General features: G+C 42.5%; 1 protein-coding gene across 12 annotated transcripts in view; it reads right to left on the reverse strand.

Moving 5' to 3' along the window:
• LOC140493856 (uncharacterized) overlaps nt 1-18602 on the reverse strand; it is a 236137-nt gene that overhangs the window by 182753 nt on the left and 34782 nt on the right. For all 12 annotated transcript variants that reach the window (XM_072592839.1, XM_072592842.1, XM_072592848.1 and 9 more), the window contains one exon: nt 4163-4357. In XM_072592839.1, coding sequence (XP_072448940.1) covers nt 4163-4357 — 195 coding nt within the window. The remainder of the gene's footprint in view (nt 1-4162; nt 4358-18602) is intronic.

The raw sequence follows: 18602 nt of genomic DNA on the forward strand, positions 1-18602 counted from the left end.
GAACTGGTAACCTGAAATGCATCTACTTTAATGCAAGCAGAAGAGTGTGGAAGGCTGATGAACTTAGGGCTTGGATTGGTGCCTAGGAGTATGATGTTATTGCAATCACAGAGACTTGGTTGAAGGAAGGGCATGATGATTGGCAATTAAATATTCCAGGATATAGACGCTTCAGGCAGGACAGGGAGGGAAGTAAAAGAGGGGGTGGAGTTGCATTGCTGGTCAGGGACGATATCACAGCTGTGCTAAAGGAGGACACAATGGAGGTCTTGGGTAGTGAGGCATTATGGGTGGAGATGAGAAATAAGAAGGGTGCAGTTACATTATTGGGGCTGTATTACAGGCCTCCCAACAGTGAGTGGGAGGTAGAAGAACAAATAGGTAAACAGATTATGGAAAGATATAGTGGCAATAGGGAAGTGGTGATGGGAGATTTTAATTTTCCCAACATTGATTGGGATACACTTAGCGTCAGAGGTCTGGATTGGGTAGAATTTGTAAGGAGCATCCAGGAGCGCTCTCTAGAGCAGTATGTCAATAGTCCGACGAGGGAAGGAGCCATATTGCACCTGGTACTGGGAAATGAGCCAGAACAGGTGGTAGAAGTTGCGATGGGGATTTCTTTGGGAACAGTGACCAGAATTCTGTAAGTTTTAAAATACTCGTGAATAAAGAAGAGAGTGGTCCTAAGGGAAGAGTACTAAACTGGGCCAAGGCCAATTATATCAAAATTAGATTGGAGCTTGGAAATGTGGATTGGACACAACTATTTTAAGGGAAGTCCACATTTGAGATATGGGACGGTTTCAAAGATAGGTTAAAGCTAGTGCAGGATAGGCATGTCCTGCTGAACGCAAAGGATAGGAAGGGCAAGATTCGTGAACCGTGGATGACAGGAGAAATTGTACGACTAGCCAAGAGGAAAAGGGAAGCATACATAAGATCAAGGCAGCTAAAAACAGAACGGGCCCTGGAGGAATATCAGTAGATTAGGACAAGTCTTAAACGAGGAATCAAGCGGGATAAAAGGGGTGATGAAATAGCTTTAGCCAGCAGAATTAAGGAGAGTCCCAAAGCATTTTATTCTTATATAAGAAGCAAGCTGGTAACTAGAGAAAGGATTGGTCCACTAAAGGATAATGAAGGAAAACTGTGTGTCGAACCCGAGAGAATGGGTGAGATTCTGAATAATTACTTTAAATCAGTGTTCACTGAGGAGAGGAACATGATGAATCTTGAGATTAGAGATAGAAGTTTGATTAGTCTGGATCACTTTGGCATAAGTAATGAAGATGTGCTGGGTAGGCTAGAGGTTATTAAGGTGGAAAAATCCCCAACACCAGATGGGATCTATCCCAGGTTGCTGAGGGAGGCAAGAGAGGAAATAGCTGGGGCCCTGACAATTATCTTTGTGGCATTCTTAAATACAGGTGAGGTACCAGAGGACTGGAAGGTTGCTCATGTTGTCCCCCTGTACAAGAAGGGAAGTAGAGATATTCCGGGTAAATGAGCCTGATGTCAGTGGTGGGAAAGTTGCTGAGAGAGTACTGAGGGATAGGATCTATTTATACTTAGAAAAGAATGGGCTTATCAGTGATAGGCAACATGGTTTTGTGCGGGGAAGATCGTTCCTTACCAACATAATAGAGTTCTTTGAGGAAGTGACCGAGTTGATAGATGAAGGAAGGGCTGTTGATGAAATATACATGGACTTTAGTAAGGCGTTTGATAAGGTTCCCCATGGGAAACTAATGGAGAAAGTGAAGTCACATGGTGTGCAGGGTGTTCTAGCTAGGTGGATAAAGAACTGGTTGAGCAACAGGAGACAGTAGTAGTTGAAGGGAGTTTCTCGAATGGAGAAAGGTGACCAGTGGTGTTCCACAGGGATCAGTGTTGGGGCCACTGTTGTTTGTAATATACATAAATGATCTGGAAGAGGGCACTGTTGGTATGATCAGCAAGTTCGCAGATGACACGAAGATTGGTGGAGTAGCAGAAAGCATAAGGGACTGTCAAAGAATATAGGAGAATATAGATAGACTGGAGAGTTGGGCGGAAAAGTGGCAGATGGATTTCAATCCAGACAAATGTGAGGTGATGCATTTAGGCAAGACTAATTCTAGAGCAAATTATACAATGAACGGAAGAGCCTTGGGAAAAGTTGATGGGGAGAGAGATCTGGGAATGCAGGTCCATTGTACCCTCAAGGTTTCTGCACAGGTGGATAGAGTGGTCAAGAAGGTATATAAGTTTGCTTACCTTCATTGGACAGGGGTATTGAGCATAAGAGCTGGCAAGTCATGTCAACATTGTATAAGACTTTAGAATACTGTGTACAGTTCTGGTCGCCACATTACCAAAAGGATGTGGATGCTTTGGAGAGAGTGCAGAGAAGGTTTACGAGGATGTTGCCTGGTATGGAAGGTGCTAGCTATAAAGAGAGGTTGAGTAGGTTAGGTTTATTTTCATTAGAAAAAAGGAGACCGAGGGGGGGACCTGATTGAGGGTTACAAAATCATGAAGGGTATCGACAGGGTGGATAGAGACAAGCTTTTCCCCAGGGTGAAGGATTCAATAACGAGAGGTCACGCTTTCAAAAGGTGTGAGGTGGAAAGTTTAAGGTGGATACACACAGCAAGTACTTCACACAGAGGGTGGTGGGTATTTAGAACGCGTTGCCAGCAGGTGGTGGTAGAGGTAGGCATGGTAGATTCATTTAAGCTGCATCTGGACAGATGCATGAGTAGGTGGGGAGCAGAGGGATACAGGTGCTTAGGAATTGACCGACAACCTTAGACAGTACACTTGGATCAGCTCAGGCTTGGAGGGCTGAAGGGCCTGTTCCTGGGCTGTAAATTTTCTTTGTTCTTTGCTCTTTGAATCAGTTGCTCCGTATTCCTTACAAACCAGTGAAAGCTTCCAGGGAAGGACAACAGTGTGCTGAGGGTCCGGCTATTCACCATATAACTTCCACCTGCACTTGACCTTCCAAAAAGCATCACCTCACATTTGTCTCAATCAAACTTCATTTGCCATTTTTCTGCCATGCCTCAAACTGATCTCCATATCCTGCTGTATCCTGTGACAATCCTCCTTACTATCCACAACTCCACCAATCTTTGTATCATCCACAAACTTAGTGAGTTTTGAGAAGATCTGTAGCTCAGAGGTTCTGAATGTAGGTTTGCTCACTGAGCTGGAAGGTTCATTTTCAGATATTTCGTCACCATACTAGGTAACATATTAGAAGCATGGCATTCCAACCAGAACTATACCAACAAGCACACTGACTTGGACCCCATTTACCACCCTGACAAAAAGAACAGGTACTAACATCACCAACCCAAAGAAACCCAAACATATAAATAGAAAACAGGAATCATCAGCTGTGGTTCGGCCGGAGAGTCACTGAAGATGTTATCTAATATGGTGACAAAACGTCTGAAAATGAACCTTCCAGCTCAGCGAGTAAACTCACATCCACAAGCATATTAATTAGACCAGCTACGTTTTCCTCCAAATCCTTATCTTTTATGTAGATCACCAACAGCAGCAGTCTCAGCACTGATCCCTGTAGAACACCATAAATCACAGCCCTCCGTTATAAAAACCATCCTTCCACTGCTACAACCTGTCTCCCATGACTAAGCACGTTCTATATCTTTCTTGAGAGAGCTTGAATTGTATCTGAGAGTGTGGAACAAGGCATTACTATGGACTTGATTGGGAGTAACATTTTAGGCTTGAGTGGAGTGAAAAATGTGAATGATCATCTCAACGTTGGAATTGGGAAGCAAACACCACGGAATTGACTCTCCAGCTTTTTTCTACTTGCTCCAATAATCTATTTTCCCTATTTGTTTATCAATGAGTGTATGTGCACACATAAAGGGGGAGTTTAAGGAGATTATAGCTTTAGTCAGCTATGTCATATGTCAAAGCTTTATATTGTTTATTTGTTGTCTAATTACACATAATAAATAATCATTCTTGCTTGTTACGGAAACATAGTCTGTGCTTTCTATCAACTTTGATCTGAAAGTCAGGTCAATCAAGGCACTGGGTGTACCTTTAAAAAATATTAGCATTTGGTACAATTCTGGAACAGTGGGGTTTGATGTACAACATGTTACCCCAGTGGGTTATAACAATGTATACTCACATTTTTCATGTACATTGCTTCCTTCTCCTGATACTGGATTTTCTCTTTGTTGAGCTGGTCCTTCAAATTGTCCACCTGCTCCTGGAGGAGACTGAAGCTTTCCTCATTCTCCTCGACTTTTTTGGTCAGAATGTGAACCATCGACTGTAAATCACTGCTGGAAGTTTCCTTCCCTCCAAGCTGATGCTGCACTGCCTAATTAAGAGAATGAAAACAGTTTTGAGAGTTTTTGTTAATAGTTCAGTTCACATTGATGAGACCTAGTTACACCCTAAATAACAAAGAAATTTTGAACACGAGGTAGGAATACAGAGAAGTTTAAAAGTAAGAAATAAAAGCAGTAATGTTGGAGAACCTCAGCAGGTTTGGCAACACCTGTAGAAAGAGAAACAGATTTAACATTTCAAATCCAATACAACTTTTCTTCAAATCATATCAGACTTGAAATGTTAACTTTGATTCTTCCACAGATGCTGCCAGGCATGCTGAGACTCTCCAGCACTGTTTTTTATTTCAGATTTCTAGTGTCCACAATATGATACTTTTGTTTAGTCTGTACTTGTGCAGACAAAATTATGAATGAATATATACAAACATTTAAGATAATCAAGTAAATATGAAAGTCTTTGTCAACTCTAAATGAAAAAAGCACATTAATTCTCAAAACAGTGTGGAATGATCACGTACTAACACAATGGAAATAAACCTTCCATGTTGCAAGTTTCTGCCGGATTCTACATCACTACACAGGATGCAAAATAATATCTTTGCTTTCTTTTTACTTGTTCCCAATTTCCTTTTCTTTGCTTGTTTTCATCACATTTCACATTTTTCACTCCACCAAACCCGAAAATGTTGCTTCCGTCCACAGTTGTGTCTTGTTCCACCTTTTCAGTTACAATTCAAGTCCTCTCCAGAAAAATACAGAACTAGCTCAGTCATAGGAGACAGAGGGTAGCAGTGAAGGATGGTTTACAGAGTGGAGGGCTGTAACTCGTGTTGTTCCACTGGGTTGAGTGCTGAGACCTCGACTGTTCAGGAATACAGGTGATGAACATATAACATCGATCAGTACCTGGAACTATGATATTGTGGCCATTACAGAGACTTGGGTATCACAGGAGCAGGAATGGCTGTTGGATGTTCTCGGGTTTAGATGTTTCAAAGGGAACTGGGGGGTGGGGGAGGTAGACAGGTAAAAGTGAGGTGGGGAATGGCTTTGCTAATCAGGGATAGTATCAAGGTGCAGAAAGGGAGATCATTGAGGACGGTTTGTCAACAGAATCCGTAGGAGTGGAAGTAAGAAATGGGAAGACAGCAGTCATTTTATTGGGAGTTTTCTACAGGCTCACCAATAGCAACAGAGACACACAGACACAGAGGAGGAGATTGGGAGGCAAATTTTAAAAAGGTGCACAAGTAACAGGGTTGTTGTCATGTGTGATTTTAACTTCCCTAATATTAATCTGAAGCTCCTTTTTTCAAAGAGTTTGGACGGAGCAGTTTTTGTCAGGTGTGTCCAGGAAAGAAGCCTGACTCAATATGTAGATAGGATAACTAGAGGGGAAGCCATTTTGGATTTGGTGCTTGGCCTCAAACCAGGTCGAGTATCAGTTCTCTCAGTGGAAGAGCATTTGAATTATAGTGATCACAATTCCATGTTATTTAGGATTTAGGGTGAGGGTGAGAGGGGAAAGATATAAAAGAGACCTAAGGGGCAACTTTTTCACACAGAGGGTGGTGGAATGAGCTGCCAGAGGATGTGGTGGAGGCTGGTACAATTGCAACATTTAAGAGGCATTTGGATGTGTATATGAATAGGAAGGGTTTGGAGGGATATGGGCCGGGTGCTGGCAGGTGGGATTAGTTTGGGTTGGGATATCTGGTCGGCATGGACGGGTTGGACCGAAGAGTCTGTTTCCATGCTGTACATCTCTATGACTCTATGTCTGTGGTCAGCAAATTATTGAAAAGGTCACCCCTCACAAGCCTTACTGAATTCTTCAAAGATGTGACAAAACATATTAATGAAGGTAGAGCAGTGAATGTGGTGTACATGGTTTTTAGCATGGAGTTTGATAAAGTTCCCCATGGTAGGCTCATTCAGAAACTAATGAGGCATGGGATACATGAAAATTTGGTTGTCTCGATATAGAATTAGCTAGCCCATAAAAGAGAAAGGGTGGTAGATGATGGAAAGTATTCAGCCTGGACCTCAGTAACCAGTGGTGTTCTGCAGGGATCTGTTCTGGGACCTTTGCTCTTTGTGAATTTTATAAATGACTTGGATGAGGAAGTGGGAGGGTGGGTTAGTAAGTTTGCTGATGGCACAAAGGTTGGTGGACAGTGTTGTAGGTTGCAACAGGGTTAGGGTTAGGATGATAAGTGGAAAATGGGGTTCAACCTGGAAAAGCGAGAAGTGATTCATTGTGGATGAGCAAATTTGAATGCAGAATACAGAGTTAAAGGCATGATTCATGGCAGCATGGAGGAACAAAGGGATCCTGGGGTCCATATCCACAGATCCTTGAAGGTTGCGACCCAAGTTGATAGGGTTGTTCGGAAGGTGTCTGGTGTGTTGGCTTTCATTAGCAGTGGGATTGAGTTTAAGAGCCGCGAGGTTACGTTGCAGCTTTGTAAAGCCTTGGTTAGACCACACATGGAATATGGTGTTCAGTTCTGGTCGCCTCATTATAGAAAGTATTTGGAAGGTTTAGAGAGGGTGCAGAGGAGATTTACCAGGATGCTGCCTGGATTGGAGGACATGTCTTATAAAGAAATGTTGAGGCAGCTAAGACGTTTCTCAGCGGAGCGAAGAAGGGTGAAAGGCGGCTTGATAGAGGTGTACAAGATGATGAGGCATAGATAGAGCGAATAGTCCAAGACATTTCCCCAGGGCAGAAATGGCTATCACATGGGTGCATAATTTTAAGGTGATTGGAGCAAGGTTTAGGGGAGATGTCAGAGGTCAGTTCTTTTACACAGAGTGTAGGTGCACGGAATGCACTGCCAGCGATGGTGATACCATCAGATATATTGGGGACATTTAAGCAACTCTTGGATAAGCACATGGATGATAGTAAAATGTAGAGTAGATAGGTTAGTTTGATCTTAGAGTAGGATAAAAGGTCAACACAACATCAAGGGCCTGTACTGTTCTATGCTCTACGCTTGTGATCTACATAAATGATTCGGAGGAAAGCGTAGTTGGTCTAATTAGCAAACTGCAGTTGATACAAAGAGTGATCAGTTGTGGATAGTGAGGTCGATTGTCACAGGATACAGCAGGATATACATCAGTTGGAAGCATGAGCAGAAAAATGTCAGATAGAGTTTAATCCAGGCAAATGTGAGGTAATACATTTTGGAAAGTCACATACAGGCATAAATTATACAGAGTTTGGCAGAACCCTTCGGAGGAATAATGATAGAGGGATCTGGGTGTGCAGGTCCATAGATCACTGAAGGTGGCAGCGCAGGTAGATAAGGTAGCAAAAAAGGCTTTGGCATGCTTGCCTTCAGTGGAAGGGGCACTGAGTATAAGGATAGGCAAGGTATGCTGCAGCTTTATAAAACTTTAGTTAGGCAAAACTTGGAATATTGCATACAGATCTGGTCACCGCACTACCATAAGAATATGGATGCTTTGGAGAGGGTACAAAAAAGGTTCACCAGGATATTGCCTGGAATGGGGGATTTCAGTTATTAACAAAGTTGGATAGATTTTGTTTGCTTTCACTGGAAAGCAGGAGGTTGAGGGGTGACCTAATAGAAGTTTATAAGATTGCTCTTAAGATATGGATCCTGTAAACGAAGACAGCTTTGGTATGGAAGGGTAAAGTGTGGCTGCATGGGCACGGAAGGCCAAAGGACCTGTTCTGTGATGTATTGTTCTTTATTGTATGTACCTGTATAGATACTTTGCATGCCCAATGCCAATATACATTTCCACAGATAAGCCACAGTTCTTGTAAATGAAGAGAGCACTTGTCAGAACACGTACTCCACTACATTGCATTAACTGATTATTACAACTGCACAACTTTTTTTCTTGAGGCTTTTCCTTGCCTGACCCATATGCTGCAAATGCAAAGCTGAAAAAAAATTATTTTTTGTGATGTCGCATGTAAAGAGGAGGCTGCAGACTAATCTAAATCCAACAACCTACTCTTTAAACTCTGCTTGAATTTTGACAATTATGACAAATTCCAGCAAAACAGTTGAGACAATCCAAAATATTCTAAACATTATAACTCTCAACATTCTAATGAAAAGTCAATTTGTTCTTCATCAAAATCTAATTTGCTTTTCTTTGGGTCAAGCCCTATTTTTGTACCAAGCATGGAAAAATCCATCGTTACTTTTTATGATATATTGTTTATGGAAAGACTTGCAATCAAAGAAGCATAAACATTATTACTCCTCACCTTTAAATCGCTAACAAACCAAAGAATGAGCTTACACCAGAAGCAACAAGTCAGAAAAGGAATCTTTGCCAGAGTTACACACTGGATTACCACCACAAGCCAAAACTGGCATCAATGGACTAACCACACAGGAAGAGAACATCTTAGACTACAGACTATAGATTTGGTTTATTAAGCAAAATAAAATAAACACTAAAGCAAAGATTCCACAGAACAACATTTTAGCTCAATTTTCCAAAATAATATTAGTCTTAAGTCTTAGCAGTTCATATAACTTGATATATAATTCTGATGAAATGAGTTTCAAGCGGGACCTAACTCACAACGAATTGTTAGTGTCTCATGCTATTAAGATGTGGGTGTACTGTACCTTTAAGAGAGTTAAAAGCTAGCAAAAACGACCTGACAGCACTAAATGTTCTGAAAAAAGATACAATGTAATATGTTACCCCAGTAGCTGGTGCACTAGTGTAGCTGGTCACCCGGAAATGACAAAACAGATTTGAATTAAGGCAATCAGTTTAAATTACCCTGAAAAATACCAAACTCCAATCCAGTTTGAATTTAGTATACTGACAATCTTAAAAGCCAATTCGATGTTTTTTTGGGGGTATAAAAGACCGGGGGAACTTGAATAGTTGAGAGGAGAACTGCCAAGCTACCAGCATGTAAAAACTGTCTGAAAAATGAGCTCTCTTAAAAGCTACCTTTATCAATCAGCACCTGTGAAGCAGAATCCCCAAGAAGAAGAAAAGACAACCAGAATATAGATAAAACCGAAAGCTGGTTGAGATAAGAAGTTCTGTTTTGTAAATCATAATCGGGAGTTTTATTGGACTAGTATTATAGAAGGGAAGGTAAAAGATAGCTTTGAGAGGAGTTGTAATAGTTGTTAATTAATTATTCTCTGTTATATTTTAAGAAATAACGTTATTCATTTTTTACTTTAAATTGTTCTTCGCCGCTTGAATTTTCACAGATTACTGCACAGGATAAATCTTTTCTGTGTTGCTGGTTTACAGGAAGCAGGAGAGTTTACCCAGTGTCATAACACTCACCATACATCAATGGTGCAAAAGTGATACGAAATGGGAAGTGGCTCAAATATGAAGTTCAACTTGGCAGGTTCTGAGCAAGAAATCGATCAATTTGATCGAGACGGGGACAAATTCAGCGTCCAAAATAGGACTAAAACGATAATAAAGAGGGAGAAATAATTGTAAGCAAACTAACAAGGAATACAAAAACATACAATAAGGGCTTCTTTTAAAAAAGATAGAGAAAGGATGAGGATGAGGATTAAGTGAGTTCAATTCTGGTTTACCAGGATGCTGCCTGGATTAGAGGGTATAAGGCTTGCTAGAAAGAAGCTCAGAAATAGACTGAGGAGAGCCAGGAGGGGGCATGAAAAAAGCTTGGCAAGAAGGATTAGGGAGAACCCAAAGGCATTTTACTCATACGTGAGGAATAAGAGAATGATCAGGGAGAAGCTAGGGCTGATCAGGGATAGCGGAGGGAACTTGTGCGTGGAGTCTGAGCAGATAGAGGAAGCCCTAAATGAGTTTTTGCTTCTGTTTTCACCAAGGGTCCTTGTAGTGAATGAAAACTTTGAGGAGCTGGGATACAGTATTGACCAGATCAAGATTGATGAAGTTGATGTGCTAGAAATTTTGAAAAACATTAAGATTGATAAGTCCCCAGGGTCAAACCAGATTTATCTTAGGCTGCTCCGGGAAGCGAGAAAGAAGGTTGCTAAGCCGTTGGCGAGGATATTTGCCTCCTCACTCTCCACAGGAGTCGTACCAGAGGACTGGAAGGAGGCGAATGTTGTTTCTCTTTTCAAGAAGAGTAATAGGAAATCCCTGGCAATTACGTCTGTGGTCAACAAAGTTTTGGAAAGGATTCTGAGAAATAGGATTTATGACAATTTGGCAAAGCATAGTGTAATTAAAGACAACCAGCATGGCTTTGAGAGGGGTAGGTCAGGCCTCACAAATCTTATTGAGTTCTTCGAGGAGCTGTCAAGACAGTACGATGAAGGTTCAGCAGTGGATGTGGAGTATATGGACTTCAGCAAGGCATTTGATAAGGTTCCCCATGGTAGGCTTATTCATAAAGTCAGGAAGTATGAGATACAGGGAGATTTGGCTATCTGGATTCAGAATTGGCTGGCTGACAGAAGGCAGAGAAGGTGGTTGTAGATGGAAAGTATCCTGCCTGGAGGTCAGTGCTGAGTGGGGTCCCGCAGGGCTCTGTTCTTGGGCCTCTGCTCTTTGTAGTTTTTATAAATGACTTAGATGAGGAGGTTGAGGGGTGTGTTCGTAAATTTGCAAATGACACAAAGGTTGGAGGTGTCACCGATAGAATCGAGGACTACTGCAGGCTGCAGCGCGAAATAGACAGGATGCAGAGCTGGGAAATGGCAGATGGAATTCAACCTGGATAAATGCAAAGTGATGAATTTTGGAATGTGGAATTCAAATGTCATTATAGGATAAACGACAGGATTCTTGGCAATGTGGAGGAACAGAAGGATCTGGGTGTGCAAGTCCATAGATCCCTCAAAGTTGCCACCCAAGTGAATTAGGTTGTTAAGAAAGCATATGGCGTTTTGGCTGTCATTAACGGGGGATCGAATTTAAGATTCGCGAGGTTTTGCTCCAGCTATACAAGTCCCTGGTGAGACCACAGTTGGAATGTGTCCAGTTCTGGTCGCCCTTATAGGAAAGATACAGAGGCTTTGAAGAGGGTGCAAAGGTTTACCAGGTTGCTGCCTGGACTGAAGAGCGTGCCTTATGAAGAAAGGTTGAATAAGCTCGGACTTTTCTCTCTGGAGAGAAGGAGGAAGAGAGGAGACCTGATCAAGGTATAAAAGATAATGAGTGGAATAGATAGAGTCAACAGCCAGAGACTTTTCCCCAGGGCAGGATTGACTGGTACGAGGAGTCATAATTTGAAGCTATTAGGAGGAAGGTATAAAGGAGACGTCAAAGGTAGGTTCTTTATGCAGAGAGTTGTGAATGCATGGAATGCGCTGCTAGCTGTGGTGGTGGAAGCAGAGTAATTAGAGACATTTAAGCGACTGCTGGACGTGCACATGTACAGCAGTGAGTTGAGGAGTGTGTAGGTTAAGTTATTATATTTTACATTAGGATTAAACCACAGCACAACATCACGGGCCAAAGGGCCTGTTCTGTGCTGTACTTTTCTATGTTCTAAAATATAAGGAGAAGCTAGAAATAAGGGGATTAGAGTCACAGAGTCATAGAGATGTACAGCATGGAAACAGACCCTTCGGTCCAACTCGCCCATACTGACCAGATATCCCAACCCAATCTAATCCCACCTGCCAGCACCCAGCTCATATCTCTCCAAACCCTTCCTATTCAGATACCCATCCAAATGCCTTATAAATGTTGCAACTATACGGGCCTCCACCACTTCCTCTGGCAGTTCATTCCATACATGTACCACCCTGTGTGAAAACGTTGCCTCATAAGTCTCTTTTATATCTTTCCGCTCTCACCCTAAACCTATACCTTCTATTTCTGGACTCCCCGACCCCAGGGAAAAGACTTTGCCTATTTACCCGATCAATGCCCCTCATAATTTTGTAAACTCCAACGCTCCAGGGAAAACTGCCCCAGCCTGTTCAGCCTCTCCCTATAGCTCAAAACCTCCAACACTAGCAACATCCTTGTAAATCTTTTCTGAATCCTTTCAAGTTTCACAACATCTTTCCCAATAGGAAGGAGACCAGAATTGCACGCAATATTCCAACAGTGGCCTAACCAATGTCTTGTACAGCCGCAACATGACCTCCCAACTCCTGTACTCAATACTCTGACCAATAAAGGAAAGCATACCAAATGCCTTCTTCACTATCCTATCTACCTGTGACTCCACTTTCAAAGAGGTATGAACCTGCACTGCCAGGTCTCTTTGTTCAGCAACACTCCCTAGGACCTTACCATTAAGTGTATAAGTTCTGCTAAGATTTGCTTTTCCAAAATGCAGCACCTCGATTTATGTGAATTAAACTCCATCTGCCACTTCTCAGCCCATTGGCCCATCTTGTCAAGATCCTGTTGTAACCTGAGGTAACCCTCTTCACTGTCCACTGCTCCTCCAATTTTGGTGTCATCTGCAAACTTACTAACTGTACCTCATATGCTCACATCCAAATCATTTATGTAAATGACAAAAAGTAGAAGACCCAGCACCGATCCTTGTGGCACTCCACTGGTCACAGGCCTCCAGTCTGAAAAACAACCCTCCACCACCTTCCTCAGTCTTCTGCCTTTGAGCCAGTTCTGTATCCAAATGGCTAGTTCTCCCTGTATTCCATGAGATCTAACCTTGCTAACCAATCTCCCATGGGGAACCTTGTCAAATGCCTTACTGAAGTCCATATAGATCACATCGACTGCTCTGCCTTCATCAATCCTCTCTGTTATTTCCTCAAAAAACTCAATCAAGTTTGTGAGACATGATTTCCCACGCACAAAGCCATGTTGACTATCCCTAATCAATCCTTGCCTTTACAAATACACATACATCCTGTCTCTGAGGATTCCCTCCAACAACTTGCCCACCACCGACGTCAGGCTCACTGGTCAGGACAAGTTGTCTGGCTTGTCCTTACCATCTTTCTTAAAACAGTGGCACCATGTTAGCCAACCTCCAGTCTTCCGGCACCTCACCTGTTGACTATCAATGAAACAAATATCTCGGCAAGAGGCCCAGCAATCACTTTTCTGGCTTCCCAGAGTTCTAAGGTACACCTGATCAGGTCCTGGGGATTTATCCACTTTTATGTGTTTCAAGACATCCAGCACCTCCTCTTATAGACAATAGGTGCAGAAGTAGGCCATTCTGCCTTTCGAGCCAGCTCCACCATTCATTATGATCATGGCTGATCATCCTCAATCAGTATCCTGTTCCTGCTTTATCCCCATAACCCTTGATCCCACTATCCGTAAGAGCTCTATCCAACTCTTTCTTGAAAGTATCCAGAGACCTGGCCTCCACAGCCTTCTGGGGCAGAGCATTCCATACACCCACCACTCTCTGGGTGAAGACGTTTCTCCTCAACTCTGTTCTAAGTGGCCTACCCCTTATTTTTAAACTATGTCCTCTGGTTCAGGACTCACCAATCAGCTGAAACATGCTTCCTGACTCCAGAGTGTCCAATCCTTCAATAATCTTATATGTCTCAATTAGATCTCCTCTCAGCCTTCTAAACTCAAGCATATACAAGCCCAGTCGCTCCAATCTTTCAGCGTAAGATAGTGCCACCATTCCGGGAATTGACCTCGTGAACCTAAGCTGCACTTCCTCAATAGCCAGAATGTCTTTCTTTAAATTTGGAGACCAAAACTGTGCACAGTATTCCAGGTGCAGTCTCACCAGGGCCCTGTACAGCTGCAGAAGAACCTCTTTGCTTCTATACTCAATTCCTCTTGTTATGAAGGCCAGCATGCTATTAGCCTTCTTCACTACCTGCTGTACCTGCATGCTTGCTTTCATTGACTGATGTACAAGAACACCTAGATCTCGTACTTACCCTTTACTTAACTTGACTCCATTTAGGTAGTAATCTGCCTTCCTGTTCTTGCCACCAGAGTGGATAACCATACATTTATCCATATTAAACTGCGTCTGCCATGCATCTGTCCACTCACCTAGCCTGTCCAGGTCACCCTGTATTCCCCTAACATCCTCCTCACATTTCACCCTGCCACCCAGCTTTGTGTCATCAGCAAATTTGCTAATATTACTTTTAATACCTTCATCTATATCATTAATGTACATTGTAAATAGCTGCGGTCCCAGCACTGATCCCTGCGGCACACCACTGGTCACCGCCCGACATTGCGAAAGGGAGCCGTTTATCCCTATCTTTCTTTCTTGTCAGCCAACCAATTTTCAATCCATGTCAATATTTTGCCCCTAATATCACATGCCCTAATTTTGCTCACTCACCTCCTATGTGGGACTTTATCAAAGACTTTCTGAAAGTCCAGGTATACTGCATCCACTGGATCTCCCTTGTCCATCTTCAGAGTTACATAGAACATAGAAGAATACAGCGCAGTACAGGCCCTTCGGCCCTCGATGTTGCGCCGATCAAAGCCCACCTAACCTACACTAACCCACTATCCTCCATATACCTATCCAATGCCCGCTTAAATACCCATAAAGAGGGAGAGTCCACTACTGCTACTGGCAGGGCATTCCATGAACTTACGACTCGCTGAGTGAAGAACCTACCCCTAACATCAGTCCTATATCTACCCCCCCTTAATTTAAAGCTATGCCCCCTTATAATAGCTGACTCCATACGTGGAAAAAGGTTCTCACTGTCAACCCTATCTAACCCCCTAATCATCTTGTACACCTCTATCAAGTCACCCCTAAACCTTCTTTTCTCCAATGAAAACAACCCCAAGTGCCTCAGCCTTTCCTCATAGGATCTTCCTACCATACCAGGCAACATCCTGGTAAACTTCCTCTGCACCCGTTCCAGTGCCTCCACATCCTTCCTATAGTATGGCGACCAAAACTGCACACAATATTCCAGATGCGGCCGCACCAGAGTCTTATACAACTGCAGCATGACCTCAGGACTCCGGAACTCAATTCCTCTACCAATAAAAGCCAGTACGCCATATGCCTTCTTCACTGCACTATTTACCTGGGTGGCAACTTTCAGAGATCTGTGTACATGGACACCAAGATCCCTCTGCTCTTCCACACTACCAAGTAGTCTACCATTAGCCCAGTAATCCATCTTTTTATTACTCTTACCAAAGTGAATCACCTCACACTTACATCCTCAAAAAATTCCAGAAGATTAGTCAAGCATGATTTCCCCTTCATAAATCCATGCTGACTCTGACCTATCCTGTTACTGCTCTCCAGATGTGTCGTAATTTTGTCCTTTATAACTGACTCCAGCATTTTTCCCACCACTGAGGTCAGACTAACCGGTCTATAATTCTGTTTTCTCTCTCCCTCCTTTCTTAAAAAAGTGGTACAACATTAGCCACCCTCCAATCCGCAGGAACTTATCCTGAATCTGTACAACATTGGAAAATGATGACCAATGCATCCAAGATTTTTAGAGCCACCTCTTCAGTACCCTGGGATACAGACCATCAGGTCCTGGGGACTTATCAGCCTTCAGACCTAACAGTCTCTCCAACACCATTTCCTGCCTAATATAAATTCCCTTCAGTTCAGGTCCTTCAGCCACTATTACATCTAGGAGATTGCTCGTGACTTCCCCAGTGAATACAGATATAAAAGTAGCAATTCAACTCTTTTGCCATTTCTTTGTTCCTCGTAATAAATTCACCCGTTTCTGTCTTCAAGGGCCCAATCTTAGTCTTAACCATTTTTTTTTCTTTTCACATACCTATCAAAGCCTTTACTATCCTCCTTTATATTTTTGGCCAGTTTACCTTCGTACCTTACTTGTTCTTTGCATGTTCCCTTTTTAGTTATTCTCTTCTGTAATATGGACATTTTGCAAGATGTCACCGTCTATCACCCTACAGTCTATAACTTCCATATCCTTTTCCACAGTAAATACTGATGCAAAATATTCATTTAGTATCTCCCCCATTTTCTGCAGCTCTACACAAAGGCCACCTTGCTGTTCTTGAAGGGCCCTATTCTTGCCCTAGTTACCCTTTTGTCCTTAATGTATTTGTAAAAACCCTTTGGATTCTCCTTAATTCTATTTGCCAAAGCTATCTCATGTCCCCTTCTTGCCCTCCTGATTTCCCTCTTAAGTATTCTCCTACTGCCTTTAAAATGTTCCAAGGATTCACTCGATCTATCTTGTCTATACCTTACACATGCTTCCTTCTTTTTCTGAACCAAACCCTCAAGTTCTTTAGTCATCCAGCATTCCCTATACCTACCAGCCTTTCCTTTCACCAGAACAAGAATATACTTTCTCTGGATTCTCGTTATCTCATTTCTGAAGGCTTCCCATTTTCCAGCCGTCCCTTTACCTGTGAACATCTGCCCCCAATCAGCTTTTGAAAGTTCTTGCCTAATACCGTCAAAATTGGCCTTTCTCCAATTTAGAACTTCAACTTTTAGATCTGATCTACCCTTTTCCATCATTATTTTAAATCTAATACAATTATGATCGCTGGCCCCAAAGTGCTCCCCCACTGACATCTCAGTAACCAGCCCTACTTTATTTCCTAAGACAAACTCAAGTTCTGCACCTTCTCTAACAGGTACATCCACAAACTGAATCAGAAAATTGTCTTGTACACACTTAATAAATTCCTCTCCATCTAAACCCTTAACACTATGGCAGTCCCAGTCTATGTTTGGAAAGTTAAAATCCCTATCATAGCCACCCTATTATTCTTACAGATAGCTGAGATCTCCTTACAAGTTTGCTTCTCAATTTCCCTCTGACTATGAGGGGGTCGATAATACAATCCCAATAAGGTTATTATCCATTTCTTATTTCTCAGTTCCACCCAAGTAACTTCCCTGGATGTATTTCCGGGAATATCCTCCCTTAGTACAGCTGTAATGCTATCCCTTATCAAAAATGCCACTCCCCCTCCTCTCTTGCCTCCCTTTCTATCCTTCCTGTAGCATTTGTATCCTGGAACATTAAGCTTTCAGTCCTGCCCATTCCTGAGCCATGTTTCTGTAATTGCTATGAAATCCCAGTCCCATGTTCCTAACCATGCCCTGAGTTCATCTGCCTTCCCTGTTAGGTCCCTTGCATTGAAATAAATGCAGTTTAATTTATTAGTCCTGCCTGTTCTGACAGTTTGACTCGCTTCTGTTCTCAACTGTACCAGTCTCAGATTGATCTCTTTCCTCAATCTCCCTGGGTCACATTCCCTCAACTTACTAGTTTAAATCCTCCCGAGCAGCTCTAGCAAATTTCCCTGCCAGTATATTAGTCCCCTTCCAATTTGAGTGCAATCCGTCCTTTTTGTACAGGTCACTTCTACCCCAAAAGAGATTCCAGTGATCCAAAAGTGTGAATCCTTCTCCCATACACCAACTCCTCAGCCATGCATTCATCTGCTCTATTCTCCTATTCCTGCCCTCACTAGCTCGTAGCACTGGGAGTAATACAGATGTTACTACTCTCGAGGACCTCCTTTTTAAATTTCTGCCTAGCTCTCTGTAATCTCCCTTCAGAATCTCAAGCTTTTCCCTTCCTATGTCATTGGTTCCAATGTGGACAATGACCTCTTGCTGGCCCCTCTCTGTGAGAATATTCTGCACCCTCTGAGACATCCTTGATCCTGGCATCAGGAAAGCAACACACCATTCTGCTTTATCGCTGCTGGCCACAGAAACGTCTATCTGTACCTCGAACTAGAGAATCCCCTAACACAATTGATCTCTTGGAACCCAACGTACCCCTCGTTGCATTCGAACCAGTCTCCATACCAGAAACTTGGCTGCTCGTGCTCCATTCCCCTGACAATCCATCACTCCCTACGTTTTTCAAAACAGCATACCTGTTTTAAATGGGTATATCCACAAAAGACCCCTGCACTAGCTGCCTACCTCTCTTACCTGTCCTGGAGTTAACCCATCTATGTGACTGTATCGGAGACTTTCCCCCCTTCCTATAACTGCCATCCATCACATACTGTTACTATTGCAAATTCCTCACCGCTTCTAATTGTCTCTCCAACCAATCCGTTCGATCTGATAAGATTCGCAGCCAGCAGCATTTATGGCAGATATAATCCACAGTAACCCTTAAACTCTCTTTAAACTCCCACATCTGACAAGAAGTACATATCACTCTTTTAAAGGCCATTTTTGCTCCTTCACAATCTACAGACCCCGAAAATAACACCGTCTTATTCCTCTACAAACACTGACCCAGGTTAAATTAATACTTATAGCTTATATTTTTAATTTAATCAAGAGACATATCTCCAAAAACATACAATCAAGAAAGAACCTACTCTACTCACTACTGCAGATTCTCTGTAGGCCACACT

The sequence above is a fragment of the Chiloscyllium punctatum genome, chromosome 22 (assembly GCF_047496795.1).
Source record: "Chiloscyllium punctatum isolate Juve2018m chromosome 22, sChiPun1.3, whole genome shotgun sequence".
In the NCBI taxonomy this organism is placed as follows: domain Eukaryota; kingdom Metazoa; phylum Chordata; class Chondrichthyes; order Orectolobiformes; family Hemiscylliidae; genus Chiloscyllium; species Chiloscyllium punctatum.